The sequence below is a fragment of the Phocoena phocoena genome, chromosome 9 (genome assembly GCF_963924675.1).
Source record: "Phocoena phocoena chromosome 9, mPhoPho1.1, whole genome shotgun sequence".
Taxonomy (NCBI): domain Eukaryota; kingdom Metazoa; phylum Chordata; class Mammalia; order Artiodactyla; family Phocoenidae; genus Phocoena; species Phocoena phocoena.
In genome coordinates this window covers 103,772,768-103,784,936 of record NC_089227.1, presented here as the reverse complement: position 1 = coordinate 103,784,936, position 12,169 = coordinate 103,772,768, and the positions used below count along the sequence as shown (strand labels likewise).

General features: G+C 62.2%; 1 protein-coding gene across 1 annotated transcript; it reads left to right on the top strand.

The window, feature by feature from the left end:
- Window positions 1-2,369: 2,369 nt before the first annotated feature.
- Window positions 2,370-11,580, top strand: SHH (sonic hedgehog signaling molecule). Its single transcript, XM_065883833.1, has 3 exons — window positions 2,370-2,669; window positions 7,839-8,100; window positions 10,766-11,580. Exons 1-3 carry the CDS (start codon window positions 2,370-2,372, stop codon window positions 11,578-11,580), a joined length of 1,377 nt encoding a protein of 458 aa, XP_065739905.1.
- The last annotated feature ends 589 nt before the right edge of the window (window positions 11,581-12,169 follow it).

The following is a 12,169-nucleotide window of genomic DNA, read 5'->3' as shown; positions in this document are numbered from 1 at the left end:
TTCGGCCCGAGCCTGGGCCCCCTGGGCTGAGGAGGCCTGACGGCCAGGACCTCCCACCTCCTGTCCTGCCTGCTCCCCACCTGGAGGGAGCCGAGCCCCCAAGTCTCTCTACAGCTCAGGCTCTGGCTCCCGAAGCGCCAGCCTTGCTCCGGGTCTGGGGGGGTCCCGGCACCTGCGAGATCTCAGGCGGGCATCCCTGCTCACGCGGTGGCCACATGGGCTCCCCGGTCTCCAGCCAGGGGGTTGAGACCCGGTGCTGCGGCCCCTTCGCCTTTGCCTGAGCCGAAAAAGAGGGGAGGAGGGAAGGGACTGGAGCGAGGTGCCACGTGGGGGAGGGAATCAGGAGGCTGGAGTGTCCCCGGCGCGCCCCGGTGGCTTCTCAAGCCCCATGCCCAGCAGTGTCACAACACTTGCTGCTTGGCGAGCACTTCAGGCAGGCCCACCCTCCTGGGTCCAGGACAGTGTGACCTTGCTGCATCGGTTCCACTGGGAGGCCTTGAGGAAGTTGGGTTGATGCTTCACAAATCAGAGAATAGAAGAGGCGGGGTGGGGATGCGCTCCTGGCCAGCAGAGCCTTGGAGATGCTCGGTGTCTGCAAAGGCCCAACTACAGCCTCTTTCGATGTCCCTTCCACGCTCCCCACACCCAGAGGAAAAGTTTGTCTGCACTGGAGCTTACCCAGACTGCGGCAAGTGTCCCATTGTTCTGAGGAACGGCCCGGCCTCTCTCGCGCTGGGGTCAAGGGAGAGCGCCTAACTGCACAGACAGCCGGGTCTCGCTCCGTCCACTCCACACGAAGAACCCTCACTCCCGCGTCCCACTCCAGAGCAGTTGCTGTGTCAGAGTGAGACAGGGAGGGCCCAGAAGGAGGAGGGCGTATTCTGCAAAAAGGGGGAATCTCCGATTTTCTTTTCCTGGACTAAATAAGACTTTTTAAGTTAGTTTGTTTCTCAAAGTGCAGGAACTGGGGGCTCCAGCATCGCCGGCTCTGAGCACCGGGCCCTCTTCTGCACGCCCCTCTTTGACCAGAACGCTGTGCCCCCAGGGCCCTGCCCCACTCGGGCTACAGCCCCCAGGACCCTGAGGATGGGCTTGTCAAGCTCCAGGGAAAGCCAACTCGCCGTGATGTGGAAGGAACCTGAATTTCACATCCAGCTCATCCCCTGGCCTGCACTTTGCTCCGATCGATTGAATCATGGGGTTGGTGCGTGTGCTCAGCCTTGCCCACTCGCCGCTGCCCCCAGGCACAATGGGCCTCCGCCCACCACGCAGGCACCAGCACCAGCTCCCTCCTCTGAGCTGGGGTGCAGCCCCCAGACCCGCTTGGGCCCAGCCAGCCTGATCGTCCCCCCAGCTCACTCTGCACCAGCCCCTGAGCACGCCTCCATTCCACTTCCAGAGAGTTAAAAATAATGCATTAATTGAAACACAATAAAGGAGCAGTATTTTCAAGTTTTTCTAAGGTGCTTAAAGCACTTCAAATAGCACTACCTTACGTACAGTCCCGGCCCGGCGTGGCAACTGGAATATTCGGGAGGGGGCACAGGCCCCTCTTTCTTTCAACTGCAGGGAGCCCTGGCCTGCATGATAAAGTCTCTGGGAAAATATTTAGATAAGACCCGGGCAGCTTTGCCCCTCAAACATTTGAGAGACTATTTGTTTGGTGATGGAAGCTTGGCCCGGGGGTGGGGGGGGGGTGGCGGTGGGTCTAGATTGTCCTTTAAAAACTTAAGTTGGTTTTAACTGAAGCATCTACCATTCTGGAGAAAGTGAAGGGGGAACGGGAGGTGTGCCCCGGGCAGGGGGTAGCTGACGTTATCCGGAGCAACGTGCCTCCTCTCTCCCTCTCACCTTTGTCTCAGTAAAGATGTTTTTCTCTCTTAACTAGAAGCCTTCAGGTAAAAATAAAGCAGCCACAGAAAAAAAAAATTAGTCTTTTTTAGGGTTAAACATCAGAAGACAAGCCTGTGCTGCTTTGGCCAATCAGATACGCCCCTGCCAGCTATAATATAGTACTGAAGACAGCCTCTCGCACAAGCTCTCAGGCTTGCTACCATTTAAAATCAGACTCTTTTTGTCTTTTGATTGCTGTCTTGAGCCCCAACTCCGATGTGTTCCGTTATCAGCGGCCAGCAGCCTGCCGTTCCAGCCCCCGTCTGGGTGGGGATCGGTGGCGAGTCCCCCGCAGCGGCGGCGGGCAAGGTTATATAGGAAGAGAAAGAGCGAGAGGCAGAGAGCGAGGGCGCCAGCAGCCAGCCGGAGCGAGCGAGGGAGGGAGAGCGCACGGGCACACACACTCGCACACCCGCACCCTCGCGCACTCAGACCTGCTCGGGCCAGCCTTGAGGTCCCTGGGCTCCATGGACGAGATGCTACTGCTGGCGAGATGTCTGCTGGTGGTGCTGGTCTCCTCACTGCTGATGTGCTCGGGGCTGGCGTGCGGACCCGGCCGGGGATTTGGGAAGAGGCGGAACCCAAAAAAACTGACCCCTTTAGCCTACAAGCAGTTCATCCCCAACGTGGCTGAGAAGACCCTAGGGGCCAGTGGAAGATATGAAGGGAAGATCACCAGAAACTCGGAGCGATTTAAGGAACTCACCCCCAATTACAACCCTGACATCATATTTAAGGATGAAGAAAACACTGGAGCGGACCGGCTGATGACTCAGGTAGAAACCCAGCACGGGGCGTGGAATGTGTTGCTTCCAAGGGGTTATGTGTAACCATGCCGTTCAGTCTGTTTGCTCTTCAGGCAGGTAGAAAGCCGATTTTGCCCTCTCCTTCCCCACCCACCTGCCGGCCTACCACCCCTTCCTCTTCCTGGAGGGGAATGGAGGTGAAGGGTCCAGCCGGAGAAGTTTAGGCTGGAGGGTGGGCATAAGGACGCTAGGAGATGTGGTCCTTGCATGGCCCTGATTTGATCTGTCCTGCTGGGATGGCCTTCCCATCCTGCCTCAGCTCTGGCTTGCAATTTGGGGAGACCTTCACTTTGGGGGCATCCGTCCTTTCCAAGTTGGGAGTGGGAATGGAGGGAGGGGGCAAGCATCCCCCCCCCATAAACATAGAGTGGCGTCCAGATCACTGTACAAGTGTAGCCTCGGCGCTTACACGTTTCCCTTCTCCTCTGTGTTTTTCTTTCCCACCACTGCTACCCGCCCCCGCTGCCCCCCACCAAAGACCCTCAACTGGAAAAGCCAGGAGGCCGGGCTGACAAAAGGTCGGGGCTCCAGAGGCGGCTGGGCTAGTCCCTGACCGTATCACATAGCTCCACTGCGATTCCATCGCTGGCACTTGTGCCCATCAGAGTGTGAATGTATCGATATTTCTTTAAGGATGCCCTCTTATTCTCCCGAGCCCGCGGTACTTGAGGGGAGGGACTTAGAACTTACTGGCATTGCATCACGCTAGTTTTCAACCTGCTTGCATAGGAAATTAGGAGCGACTAGATATTAGCGGGAGGGGGGCTGGAAAGAAGAACCAAAGCAAAGCACGCATTCCTCTCTCCCTCTCAGCCTCCGTTTGAGACTTCTGGCTGCCAATCTGCCCGTCAATGGCAGACTTTCTGCAACTCCAGGCACGTATAACTGAAGCTAGAAATGGCTTTCCTGGCAAATATAGGTCAACATCTTTTTTATTGCCCTATTAAAATATTCAAGTCCTACCTTTAGGGCCAGGAGCGCACCGCAGCTGACGGAGCGGCGCTGGCGGGGCGCAAGTGCAGGGGAGGCTGGGGGTGGGAGGGACCGAGGAGACACCTCCCGGCCGCTCCGCTCCCCAGCCCGATGCCCGGCCTTGCTGCGGAGCCGAGGAAGGCCAGGGGCATGCGGGGTAGCGGGCTCCAGCTGACGGACGGAGGCGGAGAGGGAGGGGAGGAGAGGGTCCTCGTCCCCGGCTCGCTCGCATCTGCTCCCGACCACCTTAAATCTGGACCGCGAGTGTGGACGCGCGCGCCTGTGCCCGAGAGCAGCGCGAGCCGCAATTAACTCTGCGCAGGCCGCGGGGTGCCCTGCGCGTGCGGCCGGCTGCGGGCGCTTCTCTAGCTCGTCTGGGGCTCCGACCCCCTGGTCACCCTCGGTCCCGGCGGGAGGGCAGGGGCCTTCCCGGGATCCCTCGGCACCGGGGAGAGGGGCGCGAGGCCAGAGAAAGCGGCGGGGGCGGGGACGCCGCAGGTCCCCGAGCCGGAGGGCTCAGCGGCCGCCGCGGTCCGCGCCGGGCCGACGCGGGAGGAAGCGGGTCCCGGCCCGCGCCCTGCCCGGGGCCCCGGGCCTCGCCGCCCCGCCTACAAGTGCGAGCGCGCGGAGCCGCGCACCCGGGCAGACGCATCTCGGCTCCACTTACTCCCGGGTTATCGATCTCGCGGCTCGGGTTTCAGTGCGCGCGGGGCTGGGCTGCGGCCGCCCGCCGGCCCCTCCACGCGCCCGAGCGCGGGCTCGGCCAGGGCTCCCGGCGGCGCTCCGACGGCCCGGCTGCCGAGGCGGCGCGGGCGGGCCCGGCGGGCCCGGGCGGGAGGGAGAAGCCGGTTCCAGGGCGGAGGCGCCTCGCGGCCATGGGCGCCCGGCCCGAGCCCCCCGCCGGGTCCCTCGCCCCGCCGCCCCCGGCCGCCCCGCCGGGACCTACAGCCGCGCGGCCCGGCGCCCGGCCGCTCTGGCCGCAGCGTGCGCTGGCAGCCTTTGAACTTCTGACCTTCTGTCAACTTCCCTCAGACGAACGAAACGAAAACAAATACTTTTTTCCCTGGGCAGTGGCTATTCCCGTTCCCAGCACAAAAGGAGGGGGGAGGGGCAGCCGACGTCGGAGTGGGGTGGGGAGAGCCAGGCCAGGCGTGTACCACGGGCCCCAAAAACGTGCCCTAAAAACCTGGAGGCTGGGAAGGGGGGGGTGGCCTGAAAGGCGCCCCCTGCTTTACCCCTTCCCCGTCCTTCCTGCGTCCCCGGTCCTAAGAGTTAAAGTGGGGAAGGCGGGGGACCTGGGAGGTGAGGGCAGGGCCCGGGGAAGGGGAAGCGGCAACGCCTCCCGGGCTCCTGGGGCACCTGCTCCCCCCCCCCTCCGGTCCCCCACTTAAGATAACCACCTAGACTCTGCTCTCGGGTGCGTGTCCCTCCTCCCCCGTCTCTGCGTGTCTCTGTCTCCCTAATGTGACTGCCGCCCAAGTCCCTCAACCATGGCAAGATCGTCCCCAGTGGAACTTTCAGAGCAGTTCAGGAACGCATGAGCCCCTGGTTAATATTAACTCCGAGAGGGGGAAGCGCAGACAGACACGCTCTCACCGCAGGCCGCGGTGCCGAGGGGCTCCGAGGGGGCAGGAGGCCGCGAGGGGCCGGCCTGCGGGCTGCGCGGGGGACCGGCCCGAGGCGCCACGTTGGGCAGATTTCCGGGTGCGTGGCGGCCCCGGGGAGCGGCGCTCAGGTGTGGGTTTGAAGGGAGGGGCCTGGTTTTCCGGAGGGGGGAAGGAGGATTGGCGAGAGGTGTGTGCGGGGACCCTTCTGAAGTCGGGACACCCTCTCCCCCGCGCTGGGGAAGCCCGTGGGTGTCGGCGGTGACAGTCCCCGCTCGGCTCCCGGGCGCGGAGCGGCTGCGCAGACTGGGGAGGTGGCGCGGGAGCTCGGGCGTGGGGAACAACTTGGCCTCCGCCGACACAAAGCCGGGCCCGTCGGCCCCTCTGGGCTTCACGGTGGCTGCACAGAGGCGGGCTTGATTCGCGGCACACGACCCAGTGAATTGATAACCGGCCCGGGCTTCCCGGCTCTGCCCGCCACGATCCCGCCCGGCCGGGGCGCAGAGACTCTTGCAGCCGCGGGCCGAGGCCGCGTTGCGCCTGGCGGAGCCCGGGCCTGCCTCGGCCCTGGGTTCCTCGCCTGGGGTCTCCAACTCTTGTCCGAGTGGCGCAGCTCAGAACGCTGGGGGATGGTACCCGTGCTCCCCTTCCTGCCCTCCCCCTCGCCAGCGGTCCCGGGGGAAGCCACTGAAAGCTTCATCTGCCCCCCGAAAGCAGGGAGCTGGGCTGCGATGGGGGCTCGGGAAGCGAGTGTCTGCGTGTGCGCGTCGGTGGTGTGCGCCTGCGCAGCCGGTTCCACATCCCGGCTCTAAACTGACCCTGGTTTACTGATTGATTTTCATGTAAAACGCATTCAATCCTCAAGATGACCTCACTCAAACTCTGTCCTTCTGACTTTTTTTTTTTTTAAGAAAACTGTTGGCGGGCCTAGAAACCTGCAAGCGCTGACCTGTTACCAGGACCGCCCCCTAGCCTTCTGCCCTCCCTCCCTCCACCACGCGCGCGCGCGCGCGCGCACACACACACACACACACACACACACACACACTTGCTGTATGTCTAACTCTACAACCATATACTGGTTTTTACTGCTGCCAACTACACAGGTCTTTTCCCGTCGCGCAATCGGTCGCATCCCCTTAAAACGCGGCAGCGGCCTTGCAGCAGCCCTCCGCCTCCCGCGCGCTCTGTACGAAAGAGTTCCCCCAGGCTATAATAGGGTCCTTGCTGGGGCCGGCTGGTCATCTCGGTAACCGGGGTCCCCGCCCGGATATCAGCCCTACCCTCTGCAGAAGTCAACTTGGAATTGTCCCCTGTCCCTCCTGAGTCTGCCTCTCTGGGGGACGCCCCCATCGTGATTTTGTCACCACCTCCCCTTTTTTCAACCCCGCACCAGACGCAGTATGAACGCCCAGCGAGTTACCGTGCACACAGACACGCACGTGATTCAACTCTTTCCTGCATCCTCGTCTGAATGGGACCCGAGAATTATATGGGAACTCCCACAGCTTTACCCTGGCTTGAGTCCCGCCTATTCACTGCTTCTTTACTCCTACTGGCAGCTTCCTTGTGGGAGGTGGGGGGAACCCCAAGGGCGGTTTCCAGAAGAAGCCTCCCTAAGGCAAGAGCTCAGAGGCCCCAGGCCTTTCTGGCTCCCCTCCCCCTCCCCTCCCCTCCCCCCCTCCACCTCTTAAGTTGGCTCTTCAAACTTGCAGGACACCATTCTGCGCCGGCCAAGAAAACAAGAGGGGGGGAGGGGACAGGTTAAGGAAAACAAGGGACACAATCAGACCACAGAAAAGCCGGGAGAAAAGAGTTCCACGGGGAAAAGGAATGTTGCTGTCCAGATAAAGAATGTTTGTCATCCGGCCCTGGTCTTATTGAAAATTATAACTCACCTGGTTGCCTTTCACTTCTGGTTCCCCCACCCCTTCAGCTGCTATCAGGGTCCCGCCACCCTCTCTACCTTTGGCTTAATTCTCACCTCAGATAGGCGCAGGGCAGAGATAAGGCAAGGCTTTTAACTCTGTAAGAAGTAGACCGTGTATTTTTCTTTCTACAGCTAAGTTGCACCCGGGGCCTCTCTCCCGCCTCCTGAGAGGGAGTTTGTCCAGGGAGTTGGGTGGAGCCTTGCACAGGTGCGGAGTGATGGGGCCACAGAAGAGGGCAGGGGCGTGGAGGGCATCGTGGAGGAGGACGCGGGCCATAGCCTAGGGTGCTCCTGGAGGCTTCTGCAGCCACTGTCCAAAACCACACAGTTTACTTATTTCGAAGACAGACATTTCATCTGCCTCTCAGGCCGTGACGGGGGCTCTGCTATTTCAGGTGTGGAGAAAGGCGCTCAAGTCGCCTCCGAGAGGACGTGCCTCCTCCTACGATGCCACCCCCTCCTCCCTAGCCGAGCTCCCCCTCTCCGGAACAGGCCGGCCCATTCCAGGCCTGGCCTTGTCTCCCTACTTCTGCGCACAGCCCGCATCCTGGGGGGCTGGGCAGAGCAGCCCAGGGGTAGGGTTGGGGCAGGCCCGGACGCTCACGGGCGCTGGGTGCCCCCTTCTCTCCACAGCGGTGCAAGGACAAGTTGAACGCCTTAGCCATCTCCGTGATGAACCAGTGGCCAGGAGTGAAGCTGCGGGTGACAGAGGGCTGGGACGAGGACGGCCACCACTCAGAGGAGTCGCTGCACTACGAGGGCCGTGCGGTGGACATCACCACCTCGGACCGCGACCGCAGCAAGTACGGCATGCTGGCACGCCTGGCCGTGGAGGCCGGCTTCGACTGGGTCTACTACGAGTCCAAAGCGCACATCCACTGCTCGGTGAAAGCAGGTGAGGGGGCGGGCCCACCCATGCCGACAGCAACCCCCCCAGCAGCTCCAGATCTGCGCCCCAAAGCCCGGTTCACGGGAAGGAGGAAAGTGGGGAGGAGGGGGGCAGACAGGGAGGGGACTGGGTGATGACTGGTGTTTCTGTGGCGGGAATAGACCCCGTGAGGCCTGTCCCGGTCCCCAGCCGGGAGCTGTCCCTACCTTTGAGGCCACAGAGGCCCACGTTCTCTGAGCCCAGATGCAGAGGGCATCTGGCTTCTCGAGCCTTCCCCCACCCCTGTTTCCGGAGTCCCCGCTGCAGGTGGCAGAGACAGGGAGGAAAGATGGTGGGGCGGGGGGGGACTGTCCTGGTGAGAGACTGCAGCCCTGCCCAGTCGGCCAGCTCTGGCCCAGAGCCTCTGTCTCAGTAGAGCTTAAGAATGAACTACTCACCACTCGCCACCGGCCCGCACTCGGCACAGGAGGTTCTGCCCGGGGTGGAAGCCTGTGGATTCTGAACTAACTTAGCTCACTCGGCCTTTGGGAAGAGGCCTGATGGGAGGTAATAAAGCCGGTAGTTACCACTTCCAACATCTGGAGGCCGCAAAGCCCAGAAGCATCCGTCCTTATTAGGAAACAGCTGGGCTGCCCTGAGCCACAGGCAGGGCCAGGAAAGCCAAGCCTGCAGCTGGAGCCCCCCGCCCTGCTGCGTGAGGCTGACTTCCCTGGGCCTGCAACGCCACACGCTGTTGCTGGCGAGGAACAGCTCCGGAAGGAAGGCGCGCGCGCGCACAGGCCCCAGCTCCACTGAAGCAGGTCTCTCCAACTCTCGGCAGAAGCCGGCGCATTTAGCAAGACAGTTCACAGTGAATTTCGGAGGAACTGCGTCTCCCCCCGCCCCCAGTTTCGCCTGTTTGTCACCTAAACTGCATTTTAATAGCGTATGTTAGTAGAAAAACACTTTCGAGGTGTCGAGGCACACTTTGGAGGTAAGGAAAAGAGTGGCCTCCTCTAACAACAGAAAGAAAAGGTGTGGAAGCCTGGGGAGAAGGTCTGGGCTTAGGGCCCGGGAAAGGGTCTCTCTCAGACGCCAGCAGGGCGGGGAGGCGCGCCCCGACTTCGCGGGGCTCCTAAATGGCGGCGCGCCGCGCCGCGCCGCCGGCTCCGGGCCACCCCTGTCCGCGGGGTCCCCCTGGCGGGGGTCCCTCGAGGTCTCCTCGCAAAAGAGCAGCGGTCGTCCGGCCCGGGACCCCGCCGGGGGAGCCGGGCCCGGCGCGCAGAGCCGCTCATTGGCATTCCGCGCACAAGGGCCGGGCGCGGGGCGGTGCGTGTCAAGCAGGGTCGTGCGACTCGACGCCTCGGGCTCGCCTGCGTCCCGGGCGCATTCCGGGCGGCAATGTCGGGCCTCCAAAGGCCGGCCCCGCACTTCATGCCGGAGAAAACGATGAGAAGATTAAAAGCCCTCAGTAATTCCAGCAGGAAGATTCTTTCTCGCGATCTCTATTTGCAAAAAGCAGGATCCCGGAGATTGGAATGCAAAGAAGACGGGGACGTCCCCGCCCCTCCTCCACGGCCCCCTGCGCGCCGCCCGACTCCGATTATTGTCCTCGGGACAGTGAGCCTCAGAGAGCGACAGAGGCCGGAGAAAGCGGGTAGTCAAGGGGCCTTGAGAACCCGGCGCTTCCAGAGCTCGGAGCAGGCCCCGCCATTTAAAATTCAAATACATCTCGAGTGCTTGGAAGAGAGGCCTGGCTGTGCAAACAGTGCTTGTGAGGCCCGGGCTTCTGGAGAGCCCGCGTGTGAATCGCCGGGGGTGCGGCGGGGGGGTTGCACCTGAGCAAATAGGGAGGGGGCGGCCCAGAGCTGGAGAGAGAGGGAGCCGGGAAGGGGTGGGGGGATGGAAGGAGCCCCTCTTCCAAGAGCGCCTCCCATTTGTTGCAGAAATTACAATGACAATGGCGAGCCCTTTATTGGATTTTAATTAGAAGATCCACACAAGCCCCGGATTTTCACACCTCGGCCAATTCTCTGGAATGTTTGTCCAGTTGCTACAACTACTACAGCTATTTTTCAGCCCCGCCCTCGCCCCCAACCGGCCGACACCAACCAGCCGACACCAAGGCTCCCCGCTGGGCGCTGGGGGCGGGCGGGTGGGGCGCGGGGAGCGGCCGAGGGTCCCCGCCGCGCAGCCCTGGTGCGGAGCGCACGAGGGGGCGCCGCGCCCCGCGCCGGAGGCGGGAGCAAAGGAGGGTGCGCCCCGGCGCCCGGGTGAGCTCAAGGAGGCTTCCTGAGGAATCCAAGTGGAGAACAAATACCCTCTGAATTCGTGGCGAGGTTGGGTGTGTGCTGAGCCGGCGGGGGAGGGGGAGGGGCGGGGGAGGGGGGAGGCGAAAGGGAAGGAGTGTAACCGGCCTCCCGCCGGAGACGCCAATCGACCTTTGTCACCGCCAGTCCAATCCTAAGAGAGTCGTTAAGGAATGCGTCTGCATCTGAATTTGGTCACCGAGGCGGTGGGGATGGGGAGAGGGAGGTCCGCGCGGGACCAGCCCGGCACCTCTCCCCGGAGCCACGCGCTTCCTCGGTATGGGCGCGCGGGACACCAAGCGTGCGCCCCCCCTTCCCAGTCGCGTCTTCCTCTCGGGACTCACCGCCCTGTCTCCTCTTCTCTCCCTTCTCTCCCCCCGCAGAGAACTCGGTGGCGGCCAAATCGGGCGGCTGCTTCCCGGGCTCGGCCACGGTGCACCTGGAGCAGGGCGGCACCAAGCTGGTGAAGGACCTGCGCCCCGGAGACCGCGTGCTGGCGGCCGACGACGAGGGCCGGCTGCTCTACAGCGACTTCCTCACCTTCCTGGACCGCGACCACGGCGCCAAGAAGGTCTTCTACGCGATTGAGACCCGGGAGCCTCGCGAGCGTCTGCTGCTCACCGCCGCGCACCTGCTCTTTGTCGCGCCGCACAACGGCTCGGCCGGCCGGGAGCCCGAGGCGCTGTCGGGCGCCGGGCGGCCGCCTGGGGGCGCGCCGGAGCGCCGGGCGCTCTTCGCCAGCAGCGTGCGCCCTGGCCAGCACGTGTACGTGGTGGCCGAGCGCGGCGGGGGTCGGCGGCTCCTGCCGGCCGCCGTGCACAGCGTGACGCTGCGCGAGGAGAGCACGGGCGCGTACGCGCCGCTGACGGCTCAGGGCACCATCCTCATCAACCGGGTGCTGGCGTCGTGCTACGCGGTCATAGAGGAGCACAACTGGGCGCACCGGGCCTTCGCGCCCTACCGCCTGGCGCACGCGCTCCTGGCCGCGCTGGCGCCCTCGCGCACGGACCGCGGCGGGGGCGGGGGCGGCGGCCGCGTGCCCCCGGCCGCGCCAGGTGCGCCGGCTGCGCCAGGTGCGACCGACGCGCCAGGCGCCTCGGGCATCCACTGGTACTCGCAGCTGCTCTACCAAATAGGCACCTGGCTGTTGGACAGCGAGGCCTTGCACCCGCTGGGCATGGCGGTCAAGTCCAGCTGAAGGCCAGGGGGCCGGGGAGGGCACCGGGAAGGGGCGGGGCGGGGCGGGCGGGGGGAGGGGCGAGATACCGCAAATGACACACGGAAAAAGCGCACGAAATGAGACTTTAATTATAATAATAATTAATAATAATAAAAAAAAGTAGGACAGTCCAAAGTAGACTATAAGGAATCAAAGACCCCGAGAAATTCTGTTGTTGTGTTTAGTTTATATATATATATTTTTGAATTTTTTGATTCCTGTTTAATTTTGGTTATTTTTTCACCTCTCCTGGCTATTTATTTGTTTGGTATGAATAGATGTTTTAAAATAATATGAACCGGACCTTCAAGAGCCTTAAATAGTTTGTTTCTTGGATAATTTATTATCATGTGAGCTGTACTCACAGGGGGAAAGATTATTTTGTGAAGCCAAGCGACCCGCTCAGAGTCTATTTTTCTACACGTCCCTCGTCCTGACTTTCAGAAAGCAAAATTCTGTCCTCTCCATTCCTCGTTTGCAACGCTCCTGCTTTTCAGCAAGTGTAAACTAAAACATGCTTCATGGGGGTCCACAAATTATATTTTTATACACAGAATTGTAAATTAGA